This window comes from Chenopodium quinoa, unplaced genomic scaffold (assembly GCF_001683475.1).
Source record: "Chenopodium quinoa cultivar QQ74 unplaced genomic scaffold, ASM168347v1, whole genome shotgun sequence".
In the NCBI taxonomy this organism is placed as follows: Eukaryota; Viridiplantae; Streptophyta; class Magnoliopsida; order Caryophyllales; family Amaranthaceae; genus Chenopodium; species Chenopodium quinoa.
In genome coordinates, this window is record NW_018743955.1 from 1,777,064 (window position 1) to 1,794,043 (window position 16,980).

The 16,980-nt window shown below is 33.2% G+C and overlaps 2 protein-coding genes across 2 annotated transcripts; both read left to right on the forward strand.

The window, feature by feature from the left end:
* The first annotated feature begins 4,752 nt into the window (after positions 1-4,752).
* Positions 4,753-6,669, forward strand: LOC110689101. Its single transcript, XM_021865830.1, has 4 exons — positions 4,753-5,208; positions 5,356-5,541; positions 5,587-5,730; positions 5,941-6,669. Exons 1-4 carry the CDS (start codon positions 4,753-4,755, stop codon positions 6,667-6,669), a joined length of 1,515 nt encoding a protein of 504 aa, XP_021721522.1.
* Positions 6,670-6,714: 45 nt separating this feature from the next.
* LOC110689102 lies at positions 6,715-7,277 on the forward strand. Its single transcript, XM_021865831.1, has 2 exons — positions 6,715-7,068; positions 7,221-7,277. The coding sequence occupies exons 1-2, from the start codon at positions 6,715-6,717 to the stop codon at positions 7,275-7,277; spliced, it is 411 nt and encodes a 136-aa protein (XP_021721523.1).
* The last annotated feature ends 9,703 nt before the right edge of the window (positions 7,278-16,980 follow it).

Genomic DNA, 16,980 nt, shown 5'->3' on the forward strand with positions numbered 1-16,980 from the left:
CTGCTCCTGACTGTTGTTTTTGGTGACTTTTGGGTGTTTGGCTTTGTTGTTTTTCTGGTTTTTTTGTTGTCTGGTCCTGGTTTCCGGAACCCTTCCTAGAAGATGGCCGGAAATCTAGGTCCAGTTGTTCTAGGCCCTTCCTAGAAGGTGGCTAGGTTTGGATCTAGAACTGGTTGTGGGGTTGGCCTGTTGTTTTCAGGTCTTTTGGTGTTCTGGTGGTAGTTATAACTTAGCTTTTGTAAGTTGTAACTTTCTCTCTTTTGTAATAAAATCTTATTTTCCAAAAAAAAAAAAAAAAAAAAGCTTTTTCAACCAACTAAAAGTTAAACACATTCAAACAAAGGTTTTTGAATCAAATGAAACTTAAACACATTCAAACAAAGCTTTTTGAATCAAATAAAAGTCAAACATATTCAAACAAAGCTTGTTGAATTGAATGAATCTCAAATGGATTCAACGAAGCTAATTCAATCAAATAAAAGTGAAAAAAAAAAATAAAACAAAGCTTTTTGAATCAAATTAAAGTTAAACACGTTATGATGTAGAAATAACGTCTAGGTTGTTATTATGATTCCTTATGTTATGTTAGGGCGTTTTGATCTTCCTAGTATCATGTTTAGGGTAACTTTAAAATCAAGTATGATCAAAAGTATGATGTCTTTTATGTTCTTTCCTAATATTCATGTTAGTATCATGTTAGGGTTAAAGCTTTGATCTTTATTGTTTAGTGACATCCTAGGGTTTGTTATTAATCTTGTTAGTATCATGCCTAGGATCTTGGTATTAATAAGCTTTAACATGATTATTATGATTGTTATGATTATAATTATTATTGTGATGATTATCATTATGTTGCTTGATTATATTTATTGTTATTGCTTAATCACACCTTTTTTGCATGCTTAAAGGGAATTGGTACTTGTTATCACGCTTTAGAATATAATTAATAATCTTGTTAGGGTTAATTTGATTATAACTCAAGTGATCTTCAATAATAGTTTTATTTGTGCATTAATATTCAACCAACATAGATGAATAGGTTTAGGGTAAACCTATTGATTGCATGTTAGTCAGAAAGTGCACATGAATACGATCAAAATAAAGTAGAGGTCTATTATTAGGGTAGGTTCAATCTCTTTAAGGTTGGATTTGTAACTCCATCCCCGAACTACCAGTCATGGTTCATGACCTATTGGAGTTGAAGATCTCCTGGATCGTTAAGGGGTGTAACCTTCACCCTGTGAACAGTTTACAAGTTCCTTAAACTTGTTGGAGACTCTTTTGCTCTATCTTTTGTCCCTTTGGACGCCACAGTACTTTAGTGTATGAACACAGTGGGGTACAAGCTAGGGGTAATGCTTGAAATATTCCCTACACAAAGCTTTTTGAATCAAATTAAATTTAAACACATTCAAACAAAGCTTGTTGGATCGAATGAAAGTCAAATGCATTTAACGAAGCTAATTTAATCAAGTGAAAGTCACACACAATCAAACAAAGATTTTTGAATCAAATGAAAGTCAAACACATTCAAACAAAGCTTTTTGAAAAAAATGAAAGTCAAACACTTTCAAAAAAAACTTTTTAAATCGAATGATAGTGAAATGCATTCAATGAAGCTAATTCAATCAAATCAAAGTCAAATATATTAAAACAATTGAAATTTAAACACATTTAAACAATACTTTTTAAATCAAATGAAAGTAAAACTAATTTAAACAAATCTTTTTGAATTGAATGAAAGTCAAACACATTCAACGAAGCTAAGCCATGCAAATAAAAGTCAAACACATTAAAACAAAGCTTTTTGAATCAAATGAAATTAAAACACATTCAATCAATGCTTTTTTAATCGAATGAAAGTCAAATGCATTCAACGAAGATTATTGAATCAAATGAAGTCAAACACAATAAAAAAAACGTTTTGAATTAAATGAAAGTTAAACACATTCAAACAAAGCTTTTTTAATCGAAAGAAAAATAAATGAATTTAACGAATCTCATTGAATCAAATGATAGTCAAACACGTTCAAGCAAAGCTTTTGAATCAAATAAAAGTCAAACGCATTCAAACAAAGTTTTGTGAATCAAATGATCGTCAAACACATTCAACCAAAGCTTTTTGAATCAAATGAAATGTTAAAAACATTCAAACAAAGTTTTTAATTCGAAAAAAAGTCAAATGCATTCAACAGAGCTAATTGAATCAAATGAAATTGTAAATGAAAGGGAAGTAATCAATCAAGAAATTCTAGAGAGAGAAAGATACCCACCATTTTCAACTTGATTTTTGAGCTTTTTGGAAGCCGATTTCCATGGCAAAACGGAGGAAAGGAAAGGGGAAGAAATCCTCGGGCTCAAAAAAGAAAGAGAAGAAGAAATTGAAGTCAAGAACGAGGAACCTCGACGAGAAAAAACAGAGTATGGCCATGGATGATGTCTCGGTTGAAAGCTGGCTGGATGGGGAGGCAATTAAGGTGATTCTGGTGAGAATGGTGACGGAGGAGGATAAGGCTCTGCATAGTGAAGAATTTAATCGATGGCTACAGGTAATTCGAACCCCTAATCATATGCATTTCAATGGAACAGTAGATTCTGATGTTTGTACTGGGTCTTTTAATTCGACTCCATTGTTGATGATTAATGAACATGATGGGTTAGGAAATGATTTTCATGTGAATCTGGAGGAAAACTTTGTGAAACCCCAACTTCGGAACCCAGTTTTTGAAACCCCTGTTTCTGCAATCCCTAATGAATCGGGTGGTATTAGCTGGAGTAGCATGTTTAAGAATACGATTGATGAGGGTTTAAATCTTGCTGGTAGTAATGGAGTTAATTGTAATTCATGCTGCAAAATGGATAATAGGAAAGAGGTGAAAATGAAACAAACTGAGGAAGATATTCTACCTAAAATTGAGTTTTGGAAGTCAGCAATTGTTTGTTATGTTCTTTGTGGTAAACCATCATTGTCTGTAATGAGTGGGTTTGTGCGAAGAATTTGGGGTAAATATGGAATAGATAGAATCTCTGCTATGAATAATGGGGTTTTTCTGGTTCGATTCAAGACAGTGGTGGGACGGGAAAAGGTGATGAACTCTGCACCTATCTTGTTTGATGGTAGACCAGTAATGATGAAGAGGTGGGAGCCAAGTTTGGATCTGGGAAATGAGAAGGTGTTTGAAGTACCCACTTAGGTTAGATTGCCTGGTTTAAACTTAAAATTCTGGGGTCAATCTTCCTTAATGAAAATAGTTGGGCTAATTGGGGAACCAGTTAAGACTGATAGAAGCACAACTACCAAGGAAATGCTTGACTATGCTAGGATAATGGTCAAGGTTAAAATAAATGGTGAGCTACCTGATGAGATTGAGTTTCAAGATAAATGTGGTGTTGATGTTAAGCAGAAAGTGATATATGAAAGGAAGCCTATTATTTGTAGTGTCTGTAGAGGTATGGGACATGGAGATAGGGATTTTTTAAATCACAGAGTTAAGTCTCAGAAGCCTCCTGCTAAGAATCAGCAACAAAAGCAGTAGAAGAAGCCTGTGGTAAGGAAGGTTTGGATGCCTAAGGCTTAGAAAAATCAGCAGGTAGAACAACCTCAAGGCATCAGAGTGGATAAGAATAAGTTTGTTGTTGATGTTGATCCAGATATTGTTTCTGGAATAGCTGATGGGGATAAATGTTCTATGGGATCAGTTTGCAGAATAGCAGATGGGAGGGTTCTGTTTGGTGACTGGGAGACAGGGGAGTGCTCATACACTCTCCATGGATAATTGGGGTTTTTGGAATGTCAGGGGCCTTAACAAACTAAATAAAGTTTGTGATGTTCTTTGGTTTTTGAAGAACCAAGGAATTGGTTTGTTTGGGCTTCTGGAGACAAAAGTGAAGGCTAGTAATTTTGGTAAGGTCTTCACTGGTTTTGGTGATAAGTGGTCTGTGACTGCAAATTATAGTAAGCATCCTGGAAGGAGAATTTGGATTGTTTGGTTACCTGATATCTTTCAAGTTGAGATTGATAGAGTTGAAACTCAGTTAATCCATGTGAAAGTTGTTCACAAGGCTTCTAAGTTTGTTTTCTGGTATACAGTTGTTTATGGGCTGAATACTGCAGATGAAAGAGAGGTGTTGTGGCATCAGATTGGGGAGATAAAAAAGGACATTATGGGTCCATGGATTTTAGGGGGTGATTTCAATAATGTTCTGAATACTGAGGACATAATTGGTTCCCCAGTTACTTTTGCTGAGATTGACAAGTTCTGAAAATGTGTTAGGCAAAATGGTCTAATGGATTATAAAGTTGGGGGTCTGTTCTTTACTTAGAATAACAAGCATCAAGGGAGTGACATAGTGTGTACAAAGATTGATAGGATCTTGGTTAATGATCTATTGACTGAAAACTGCAGAGAGTTTAGAGCTGATTTCTTGCCTGAGGGTTTAATGGACCATTGTCCTTGTATTATGAGGATGTTTGGGTGTAATGGGAATGTTAAGAAACCTTTCAGGTTTTTTAATATGTGGATTGATGCTCCAGGATACCAGGAAGCTGTTCAACAGGCTTGGAATAGTGATGTGAGAGGAACTGATATGTTCATTGTGGTAAGAAAGCTGCAAAAGGTAAAAGAAGCTCTCAAGGTGTTAAATTTGACAAATTTCTCCTCAGTGGAGAGTGCAGATGCTATAGCTGATGCTGACTTAGCAAAGGTGTTGTGTCAATTAAACAAGGATCCTCAGAATTTGGAGTAGATTCAAATGGAAAGTGATGCCAGGGAAAGATTCTTAGCTGCTCACTCTGCAAAACTGAAGTTTTTGAAGCAAAAAGCCAAATTACATTGGATGAAAGATGGTGATGTTAACTCCTCTTACTTTTATGCTTGTATTAGGAAAAGAAGAGTGCATAATAATGTGTATAGCATTCAGCTTGAGAATGGTGATATCATTCAGGACCTTGATAAAATTGCTGAAGCTTTTATTAGTTTCTATAAAGAGTTGTTAGGTACTGGTGGGACCCCTTCTAGACAAGTCCATCAAGCTGTTATAGATGTTGGTCCTATTGTGAATGATGAGCAACATCTGAGTATCTGCAGAGTGTTTATTGAGGATGATGTGAGAAATGTTGTTTGGAAAATTGAGGATGACAAGGCTCCTGGCCCTGATGGTTTTTCTAGAAAATTCTTCAAGAATGCTTGGGGAGTGGTGAAGAATAAGGTATGTAAGGCAGTTTTAGGGTTCTTTGAGCATGGTCAGCTGCTGAAGCGGGTGAATGCAACTACTTTGACTCTGGTTCCTAAATTGGACAATGCTACTAAAGTCACTTAGTTTAGACCAATTGCATGTTGTAATGTGCTGTACAAGATCATTTCTAAGACGCTATGTGAAAGACTCAAAGAGGTGCTGCCTGGCTTAATTAGTGAGAATCAAAGTGCATTTATTGCTGGGAGATCTATTCTGGACAACATTTTAGTGTGTCAGGAAATGTTAAAAGAGTACAATAACAAGAGAAAGTCTCCTAGATGTACTATAAAGGTGGATTTGAGGAAAGTATAAGATTCTGTGCACTGGTCCTTTATCCATGATATGCTGCAGGCTTTAAACTTCCCCAGCAAGTTCATATCTTGGGTTATGGAATGTGTTACTTCCCCTTCTTTCTCTATTATGATAAATGGTGGTCTTAATGGTTTTTTCAAGGGTAAGAAAGGAATCAGGCAAGGTGATCCTATGTCACCATTGGTGTTTGTCATTGTGATGGAGTACCTTTCAAGACTGCTTAAAATAGTGGGAGCAAAGAGAGGCTTTAGATTTCACCAAAGATGCAAATCCTTAAGATTAAATCACCTAATTTTTGCTGATGATTTGATGTTATTTTCTTATGTTGATAAGAATTCTGTCTCCCTCTTAGTAAGAGCTTTGAAAGCTTTTGAGGGTTATTCTGGTTAACAGGCTAATGCTGACAAATCTGCTATCTACTTTGGGAGTGTGCAATCTAAAATGCAGCAGGAAATTGTGTCTGAGTCTGGGTTTGTTATAGGAGAAACTTCTTTTAGATATCTTGGCATCCCCCTGAATTCTAAATACTTGAGAGTATCTGACTTTGATGCTATAGTTGATAAGATGCTGACTAGAATTACCTGCTGGTCTAGCATAAATCTGTCTTATATTGCAAGAGTTGTGCTGGTGAACTCTATTCTGATTAGTTTGCATACTTATTGGGCTCAGTGTGTGCTTTTACCTAAGTCAGTTGTCTTGAGGATTACTCAGTTGTGCAGAGCTTTTCTTTGGTGTGGAGATGTTGTTTTGTCTAAGGCTCCCCCAATTTCCTGGGATTGGGTCTGCAAAAGCAAAGCTGAGGGTGGCCTGGGTATTAGAGATTGTGGTATGTGGAACAGGGCAGCATTGGGGAAGTATGTGTGGAAAATAGCTAAAAAAGAGGACTCTCTGTGGGTAAAATGGGTTCATGCTTTGTACATCAACATTAAAGACCAAGAATGGTGGAATTATAGTCCTAAAAGGTCTGCAGGATGGGCTTGGAGGAGATTATATGCAGTTAAGGACCAGCTAAAAGAAGGTTTTGAGAAAAATAGCTGGATGAATGGCACTTATAGAATATCTGAGTGCTACAAATGGCTGCAGGGAGCTAAAACAAAGGTGGATTGGTGTAAATGGGTTTAAAATAAGTTCAATATCTCCAAAAATTCTTTCATTTTATGGCTTGCTATGCATGATAGACTCAGAACAAGAGATAAACTCTTTAAATATGATGCTTGTGCTGAGGATAGTTGTTTGCTATGTGGTGCTAATATTGAGGACAGACAGCATCTGTTCTTTAATGGTAGATACAGTCAAGAGTGTTTGATGAGAATTGCCCATTGGCTCCGTATTCCAAATCAGAATTTCTTCATTGATGAGGTTTGGAAGAACTGGCTCAGAGCAGTGAAAGATAAGGTGCAGCAGAAGGAGGTTCTGGCAGTTCTGGCTTGTGTTGTTTATCACATTTGGTTTGCTAGGAATACAACTTTTTGGCAGAAAGTTGTTATTCACCCTTCCAAGCTTTATAAAGCTATTGGTAGGGTGAGCATGGACAAAGTCAAGCAGCATATAAACAAGAATTGGAGTAGATTGCAGTGTAAATGGATACAGGAACTGTACAGCAGCATCCCAAATTAGTTCATTTTGGTTTGATGCTTTGTTGTTTTTTGTTTTTTGCTTGTTTTTTTTGTTAGTCCTTTTCAGTTGTGGTCTGTGTCCTTCCTAGAAGGCAGCAGACTGCTTCTGGATAGGTTTGCTTTTTTCTTCTTCAGGTGAACCCTTCCTAGAAGGTGGCAACTGAGGATTTTAAAGCTTGAGGTGGGGGTGGCCTTTGTTTTAGGTCTTGTGTAGTTTTGGAGTTGCCTGTTGTCAAGCTTGTATTCTTTGTACATTTGTACAGTTATTATAATTCCTAATGTCATGTTAGGGCGTTTTGATCTTCCTAGTATCATGTTTAGGGTAACTTTAAAATCAAGTATGATCAAAAGTATGATGTCTTTTATGTTCTTTCCTAATAGTCATGTTAGTATCATGTAAGGGTTAAAGCTTTGATCTTTATTGTTTAGTGACATGCTAGGGTTTGTTATTAATCTTGTTAGTATCACGCCTAGGATCTTGCTATTATTATGCTTTAACATGATTATTATGATTGTTATGATTATAATTATTATTGTAATGATTATTATAATGTTGCTTGATTATATTTATTGTTATTGCTTAATCACACCTTTTTTTGCATGCTTAAAGGGAATTGGTACTTGTAATCACGCTTAATAAGATAATTAATAATCTTGTTAGGGTTAATTTGATTATAACTCAAGTGATCTTCAATAATAGTTTTATTTGTGCATTAATATTCAACCAACATAGATAAACAGGTTTAGGGTAAACCTATTGATTGCATGTTAGTTAGAAAGCGCACATGAGAATAAAGTAGAGGCCTATTATTAGGGTAGGTTCAATCTCTTTTAGGTTCGATTTGTACCTTTTCATCCCCTAACTACCAGTCATGGTTCAAGACCTATTGGAGTTGATGATCTCCTGGATGGTTAAGGGGTGTAACGTTCACCCTATGAACGGTTTACAAGTTCCTAAAACTTGTTGGCGACTCTTTTGCTCTATCTTCTTTCCCTTTGAACGCCACCGTACTTTAGTGTATGATCACAGTGGGGTTCAAGCTAGGGGTAATGCTTGAAATATTCCCTACACAAAGCTTTTTGAATCAAATTAAAGTTAACCACATTTAAACAATGCCTTTTGGATCGAATGACAGTCAAATGCATTCAACGAAGCTAATTGAATCAAATAAAAGTCACACACAATCAAACAAAGCTTTTTGAATCAAATGAATGTCAAACACATTCAAACAAAGCTTTTTGAATAAAATGAAAGTCAAACACTTTCAAACAAAGATTTTTAAATCGAATGACAGTCAAATGCATTCAATGAAGCTTATTCAATCAAATCAAAGTCAAACATATTAAAACAATTTAAAGTCAAACACATTTAAACAATGCTTTTTGAATCAAATGAAAGTAAAACTCATTCAAACAAATCTTTTTGAATCGAATGAAAGTAAAACACATTCAACGAAGCTAAGTCATGCAAATAAAAGTCAAACACAAATTTAATCAAAGCTTTTTTAATCGAATGAAAGTGAAATGCATTCAACAAAGCTTATTGAATCAAATGAAGTCAAACACAATTAAAAAAAAGTTTTTTGAATTAAATGAAAGTTAAACACATTCGAACAACGCTTTATTAATCGAACAAAAGTTAAATGCATTCAACGAATCTCATTGAATCAAATGATAGTCAAAAACATTAAAGCAAAGCTTTTGAATCAAATGATAGTCAAACGCATTCAAACAAAGTTTTTTGAATTATCAAATGAACGTCAAACACATTCAAACAAAGCTTTTTGAATCAAATAAAAGTCAAGCACATTTGAACAAATCTTTTTGAATCAAATGAAAGTTAATCACATTCAAACAAAGCTTTTCGAATCAAATGAAAATTAAAAACATTCAAACAAAGCTTCTTAATTCGAACGAAAGTCAAATGCATTCAACAAAGCTAATTGAATCAAATGAAAGTAAAACACATTAAAACCAATCTTTTTAAATAACAAGAAAGTCAAACACACTAAAACAAAGCTTTTTGAATCAAATAAAAGTCAAGCACATTCACAAAAATCTTTTTGTGTCAAATGAAAGTTAAACCATTTAAACAAAGCTTTTTAAATCGAATGAAGGTTAAATGCATTTAAAGAAGCTAATTAAATCAAATGAAAGTCAAACACGTTTAAACAAAGGTTTTTCATTCAAATGAAAGTCAAACACATTCAAACAAAGCTTTTTGAATGGAAGGAAAGTCTATTTTATTAAACGAAGCTACTAAATCAAATAAAAGTGAAACAAATTTAAACAAAGATTTTCAATCAACTAAAAGTCAAACACATTCAAACAACGCTTTTTGAATCGAATGAAAGTCAAATGCATTTTTTTTTTTTTGAAGAAGAAAGTCAAATGCATTTAACGAAGCTAATTGAATAAAATAAAAGTCACACACAATCAAACAAAGCTTTTTGAATTAAATGAAAGTCAAACACTTTCAAACAAAGCTTTTTAAATCGAATGATAGTCAAATGCATTCAATGAATGAAGCTAATGTAATCAAATCATAGTCAAACATATTAAAACAATTAAAAGTCAAACACATTTAAACAATGCTTTTTGAATCAAATGAAAGTAAAACTCATTCAAACAAAGCTTTTTGAATCGAATGAAAGCCAAACACATTCAACGAAGCTAATTCATGCAAATAAAAGTCAAACACATTAAAACAAATCTTTTTGAATCAAATGAAATTCAAACACATTGAAACGAAGCTTTTTTAATCGAATGAAAATCAAATGCATTCAACGAAGCTTATTGAATCAAATGAAGTCAAACACAATAAAAAAAAAAGCTTTTTGAATTAAATGAAAGTTAAACACATTCAAACAAAGCGTTTTTAATCGAACGAAAGTTAAATGCATTCAACGAATCTCATTGAAACAAATGATAGTTAAACACGTTCAAGCAAAGCTTTTTGAATCAAATGAAAGTCAAACGCATTCAAACAAAGTTTTTTGAATCAAATGAACGTCAAACACATTCAAACAAATCTTTTGAACCTAAGGAAAGTCTAAGACATTTAAACAAAGCTTTTTGAATCAAATGAAAGTCAAATAAATTCAAAGAAGCTAATTGAATCAAATGACAGTCAAACACATTTAAACAACTATTTTTCAATGAAATGAAAGTCAAACACATTTAAACAAAGATTTTTAATCAAATGAAAGACAAACACATTCAAACAAAGCTTTTAAAATCAAATGAAAGTCAAACACATTCAAACAAAGCTTTTTGAATTGAATAAAAGTCTATCCATTCAACAAAGCTAATTTAATCAAATAACAGTGAAACTAATTAAAACAAAGCTTTTTAAATTAAATGAAAGTCAAACACATTCAAACAAAGGTTTTTGAATTGAACGAATGTCAAATGCATTGAATGAAGCTAATTGAATCAAATGAAATTCAACCACATTCAAACAAATATTTTTTAATCAAATGAAAGTTAAACACATTCAAACAAAGCTTTATGAATGAAATGAAAGTCAAACACATTAAAATAAAGCTTTTTGAATCAAATGAATGTCAAACACATTCAAACAAAGCTTTTTGAATTGAATGAAATTCAAATGCATTCAACGAAGCTAATTCAATCAAATAAAAGTGAAACACATAAAACGAAGCCTTTTGAATCAAATTAAAGTCAAACACATTCAAATAAGGCTTTTTTAATCAATGAAAGTCAAATGTACTCAACGAAGCTAAGTGAATCAAATGAACTTAAACACAATCAAACAAAACTTTTTAATCTAAAGAAAGTCAAACACATTCAAACAAAGCTTTTTTAATTGAACCAATGTCAAATGCATTCAATGAAGCTAATTGAATCAAATGAAATTCAAACAAATTCAAACAAATATTTTTTAATCAAATGAAATTTAAACACATTCAAACAAAGGTTTTTGAATCAAATGAAAGTTAAACACATTTAAAAAAAGCTTTTTGAAACAAATGAATGTCAAAGACATTCAAACAATGATTTTTGAATCGAATGAAATTCAAATGCATTCATCGAAGCTAATTCAATCAAATAAAAGTCAAACACATAAAACAAAGCCTTTTGAATCAAATGATATTCAAAAACATTAAAAAAAAAAAAGCTTTTTTAATCGAATGAAAGTCAAATGTATTCAACAAAGCTAGGTGAATCAAATGAACTCAAACACAATCAAACAAAGCTTTTGAATCAAATGAAAGTTAAACACATTCAATCAAAGCTTTTTGAATCAAATGAAAGTTAAAAACATTCAAACAAAGATTTTTAATTCGATCAAAATTCAAATGCATTCAACAAATCTAATTGAATCAAATGAAAGTAAAACACATTAGAACCAATCTTTTTTAATAACATGAAAGTCAAACACACTAAAACAAAGCTTTTTGAATCAAATAAAAGTCAAACACATTCACACAATTTTATTTGAATTAAATGAAAGTCAAACCATTTAAACAAAGCTTTTTCAATCAAATGAAGGTCAAATGCATTTAAAGAAGATAATTAAATCAAGTGAAAGTTAAACACATTTAAACAAATGTTTTTCATTGAAATGAAAGTCAAACACATTCAAACAAAGCTTTTTGAATGGAATGAATGTCTATTTAATTCAACGAAGTTAACTAAATTAAATGAAAGTCAAACACATTTAAACAAAGCTTTTTCAATCAACTAAAAGTCAAACACATTCAAACAAAGGTTTTTTAATCAAATGAAAGTTAAACACATATAAACAAAGCTTTTTGAATCAAATGAATGTCAAAACATTCAAACAAAGCTTGTTGAATTGAATGAATCTTAAATGCATTCAACAAAGCTAATTCAATCAAATAAATGTTAAAAAAATAAAACAAAGCTTTTAAAATCAAATTAAAGTTAAACACATTAAATAAAAGCTTTTTGAATCGAATGAAAGTCAAATGCATTCAACGAAGCTGATTGAATCAAATGAAAGTCACACACAATCAAACAATGTTGTTTGAATTAAATGAAAGTCAAACAAATTCAAACAAATAATTTGAATCTAAGGAAAGTCAAATACATTCAAACAAAGCTTTGTGAATCAACTAAAAGTTAAACACTTTCAACCAAAGCTTTTTGAATCTAAGGAAAGTCAAACAAATTCAAACGAAGGTTTTTTAATTGAACTAATGTCAAATGCATTCAATGATGCTAATTGAATCAAGTTATATTCAAACGCATTCAAACAAATCTTTTTTAATCAAATGAAAGTTAAACACATTCAAATAAAGTTTTTTGAATCAAATAAAAGTCAAACACATTCAAATAAAGCTTTTTGAATCAAATGAAATTCAAATGCATTCAACGAAACTAATTCAATCAAATAAAAGTTAAACACATTAAACAAAGTTTTTTGATTCAAATGAAAGTCAAACCTATTCAAACTAAGCTTTTTAAATTGAATAAAAGTCAAATGTATGCAACGAAGCTGATTAAATGAAACGAAGTCAAACACAAGCAAAAAAAGGTTTTGGAATCAAATGAAAGTCAAACATATTCAAACAATGCTTTTTGAATCGAATGAAAGCTAAATGCATTCAACGATGCTAATTTAATCAAATAAAAGTGAAACACATTAAAACAAAGCTTTTTAAATCAAATGAAATTCATTTACATTCGAACAAAGCTTTTAGAATCAATGAAAGTCAAATGCATTCGAAGAAGCTAATAGAATCAGATGAAAGTCACACACAATCAAACAAAGCTTTTTGAATCAAATGAAAGTAAAACACATTCAAACAAATCTTTTGAATCTAAGAAAATTCAAACACTTTCAAACAAAGATTTTTGAGTTGAACGAATGTCAAATGCATTTAATGAAGCAAATTGAGTTAAATGAAATTCAAACATATTCAAACAAATCTATTTTAAAAAAAGGAAAATTAAACACATTCAAATAAAGCTTTTTGAATCAAATGAAATTCTAACACATCAAAATAAAGCTTTTTCAATCAAATGAAAGTCAAACACAGTTAAACAAAGCTTTTTTAAACGAATGAAATTCAAATGCATTTAACGAATCTAATTCAATCCAATAAATGTCAAACACATAAAACAAAGCCTTTTGAATCAAATGAAATTCAAAAACATTCAAATAAAGCTTTTTAGAATGAATGGAAGTCAAATGTATTAGACGAAGCTAATTGAATCAAATGAACTCAAACACAATCAAACAAAGCTTTTTGAATCAAATGAGGTTAAACACATTCAAACACAACTTTTTTAATCAAATGAAAGTTAAAATCATTTAAACAAAACATTTTGAATCGAACAAAAGTCAAATGCATTCAACGAAGCTATTTGAATCAAATGAAATTGAAAGTGTAGAGAGAGAAAGTCTCAAGAATTAGAGAGAGAAAGTTGAAAATCCGATTGAAACCCACAAATTTGATCTTCGATTTTCAGCCCGATTTCAATGGCAAAAAGGAAGAAGGGTAAGGGAAGCAAGAGTTCAAGCTCAAAATCGAAGAAAAAGCAAAAAGCAAAGCAGAATTCTGGACCCAAAACAAGGAATTATACGAAGAGGAAACAGCAGAGCATTGCCACTGAGGACGTTTTGGTTAAAAGCTGGCTTGATGAAGTAATGGAGAACACCACGCAGGTGAAGGAGATGACGGAGGAGGAGCGTGGTGAGCATCAGCAGGAGTTTAACAATTAACTCCAGGTAATTCATTCCTCAGCTTCCGCCATTAATCATAAGCTTCGAACTGATGAATGCTTTGATAGTGTATTTAATAAGGACAATCCTACTCCTATTTTGATGCTTAAACACTCTAGTTGTACAATGAATGCGTTTTCCTCAATTTCTGAGAACCCCGAGTTGTGTTCCCCTGTTTTTCGTTCTCCAAATTCTGTTGATATTGCTCGATTGAATTGGAGGGAAAGCTTGTTTGGTGTGACTAGGGATGAGGGGGTAGACCTATCTAGTGGAGGTAAGAACTTGGATAGGGGTTCCTGTGATAAGGGTAATGGTGACAAGGTCCAAATTACCTTCGAGGATGTTCAACCTGAGATTGAAATCTGGAACTCGGTGATTGTTTGCCATATTATTGGTACTAAACCACCTTTATATGTTGTGAATGGTTTTGCTAGAAGGATGTGGGGAAGATATGGGATTGATAAGGTCTCTTTAATGGCAAATGGGGTGATCCTAGTTCGATTTCGGACTATTGAGGCGAGGGATAGAGTATTGGGGGCTGGACCTGTTTAGTTTGATAATAAACCAGTGATATTGAAACAATAGATGGCTGGAATGGACCTTGATGCTGAGCCTGTGGATTTGGTGCCTATTTGGGTTAGATTGCCTAGATTGAAATTGAAATATTGGGGGCAAAAGACACTAATGAAATTGGCTTCTATGATAGGGAATCCTATCAAGACTGATAAGGCAACAGCCACCAAGGAAAGATTGGAGTATGCTAGAATAATGATAGAGGTGAAGTTTAATGTTAATCTACCAGATAGCATTGAGTTTCTTGATGAATATGGAAATACAATAAAACAAGCTCTGTAGTATGAGTGGAGGCCTATGATCTGTAAGGTGTGTGGTGGGATTGGGCATATTGATGTTTAATGTCCTAATCATAAGGTGAATGAGATAAATAAGATAAAAATACAGCCTGAGAAAGTCCAGAACAAGGATAGACAGAAGAAAATCTTGAAACCAGTTCAGAAGCCTGTTTCTCATAATTTCAATAGTTGGACTGATAATTTGAATGGTTCTCAGCAGGAAGATGATGGTAATCAGCAACTTCAAAGTTTGAAACCTGGTGTTGTTTTGATCAGTAGTAGTGGAAATAGATTCAGTGTATTGGAGGAGGGGGAATGCTCCCATTCTCTACATGGATAAACTTGGTTTCTGGAATGTTAGAGGTCTTAATAAGGCAAGTAAGCTCTGTGATGTCTTATGGTTCATTAGCCATCATGGTGTTGGTCTTTTTGGACTTCTTGAAACTAAGGTGAAGGCTGAGAAGTTTGGTGTAGTGTTTAATAGATTGGAAATTGGTTAGTGTGTGCTAATTACTCTCATCATAAGGGTGGTAGAATTTGGATTATTTGGCTGCATCAGGTGTTTGATGTGTCTATTGTTAGATGTGAAGAACAGTTAATCCATTTACATGTTCTTCATAAGGGAAAAAATAATAGTTTTTCTGCACAATGGTCTATGGGTTGAATGAGGTTGCTGCTAGGCATAAGCTTTGGGAGCAAATAACTGAGATTGGTTCTTGTATGAACAGGCCTTGGGTTCTTTGTGGGGATTTTAACAACATCTTGAATCTTAATGATAGAATTGGCAGTCCTATTTCTTTGACTAAAGTGGAACCCTTTAGAGCTTGCCTAAGACAGAACAACCTCTCTGATTGGGCTGCTGGGGAATGTTTTACACTTGGTGTAATAAGCAGGCTGGTTGTGATAGAGTATGTACTAAAATTGACATAATCATTGTGAATTGTGTGTGGATGGATAGATTTCCAAACATGCAAGCTACTTTTTTCCCTGAAGGATTAACGGATCATTGCCCTTGTGTTATTAACATGTTTGATTCTGGAACTCAAGTTAAGAAACCTTTTAGGTTTGTTAATATTTGGGTGGAATCTCTTGAGTTTCTTGTAGCTGTTAAAGAGGCCTGGGAGATTAATGTTGATGCTACATTAATGTTCCAGTGTGTTAGGAAGTTGAAAGAGATGAAAAAAGTGTTGAAAAGTTTAAAAATGGTGAATTTCTCCTGTATTGAAACTGAGGATGATGTAGCTGAGAAGACTTTGATGGAAATCCAAGTGAAACTCCAAGCTGAGCCTGATAATGAGAGTCTGATTGAATTGGAAAAGGAAGCTAGAGTGAGATATGCTAAAACTCACCTGGATAGATACAATTTTTAGAAGGAAAAAGCTAAGGTTCATTGTCTTAAAGATGGTGATATGAATTCTGCTTTCTTCCATGCTGTTATTAGGAAGAGAAGACTTCATAATAACTTCTATTCCATTGTTAACAATGTGGGGGAGGTGACTGCTGATACTAAGGAAGTGTGTGAGGCTTTCTTGGAGTATTACCAAGGGCTCCTTGGAACTGAAGCTTTAATGCAGGGCAACATTCATTCTGCAGTCATAGCTGAAGGTAGCAGGTTATCTGATGAGCAAGGTTTGGCTATTTGTAGAGCCTTTTCTGAGAATGATGTTAAGTCTGCTTTATGGAGTATTGATGATGATAAGGCTCCTGGTCCTGATGGGTTTTCTAGCAAGTTTTTCAAAGCTGCTTGGCTATTATAGGTAATGATGTTACCAAGGCTGTTCTGGATTTTTTCAATTCTGGTAAGTTGCTTAAACAGGTCAATTCCACTACTTGGACTTTGATCTCAAAGATTGAACATGCAAATAAGGTTACTCAATTCGGGCCTATAGCTTGTTGTAATGTGGTGTATAAAATCATTTCTAAAATGATCTTTTCTAGATTGAAGGAGGTGTTGCCTGATTTAATTGATGATTGTCAAGGGGCCTTTGTTTCTGGAAGATCTATTCTGGATAATATCCTTATTTGTCAAGACATGTTGAAGGCTTATAAAAATAAAAGGAAGCCCCCTAGGTGTACCATTAAAGTGGATCTCAGGAAAGATTATGATTCTGTGAGCTTGGAGTTTATTCAGGGAATGATGTGTTCTTTGAAGTTTCCCACTCAATTCATCTCTTGGGTTATGCAATGTGTTACTACTCCTACCTTTTATTTACTACTTAATGGTGGATATTATAGTTTTTGTAAAGGGAAA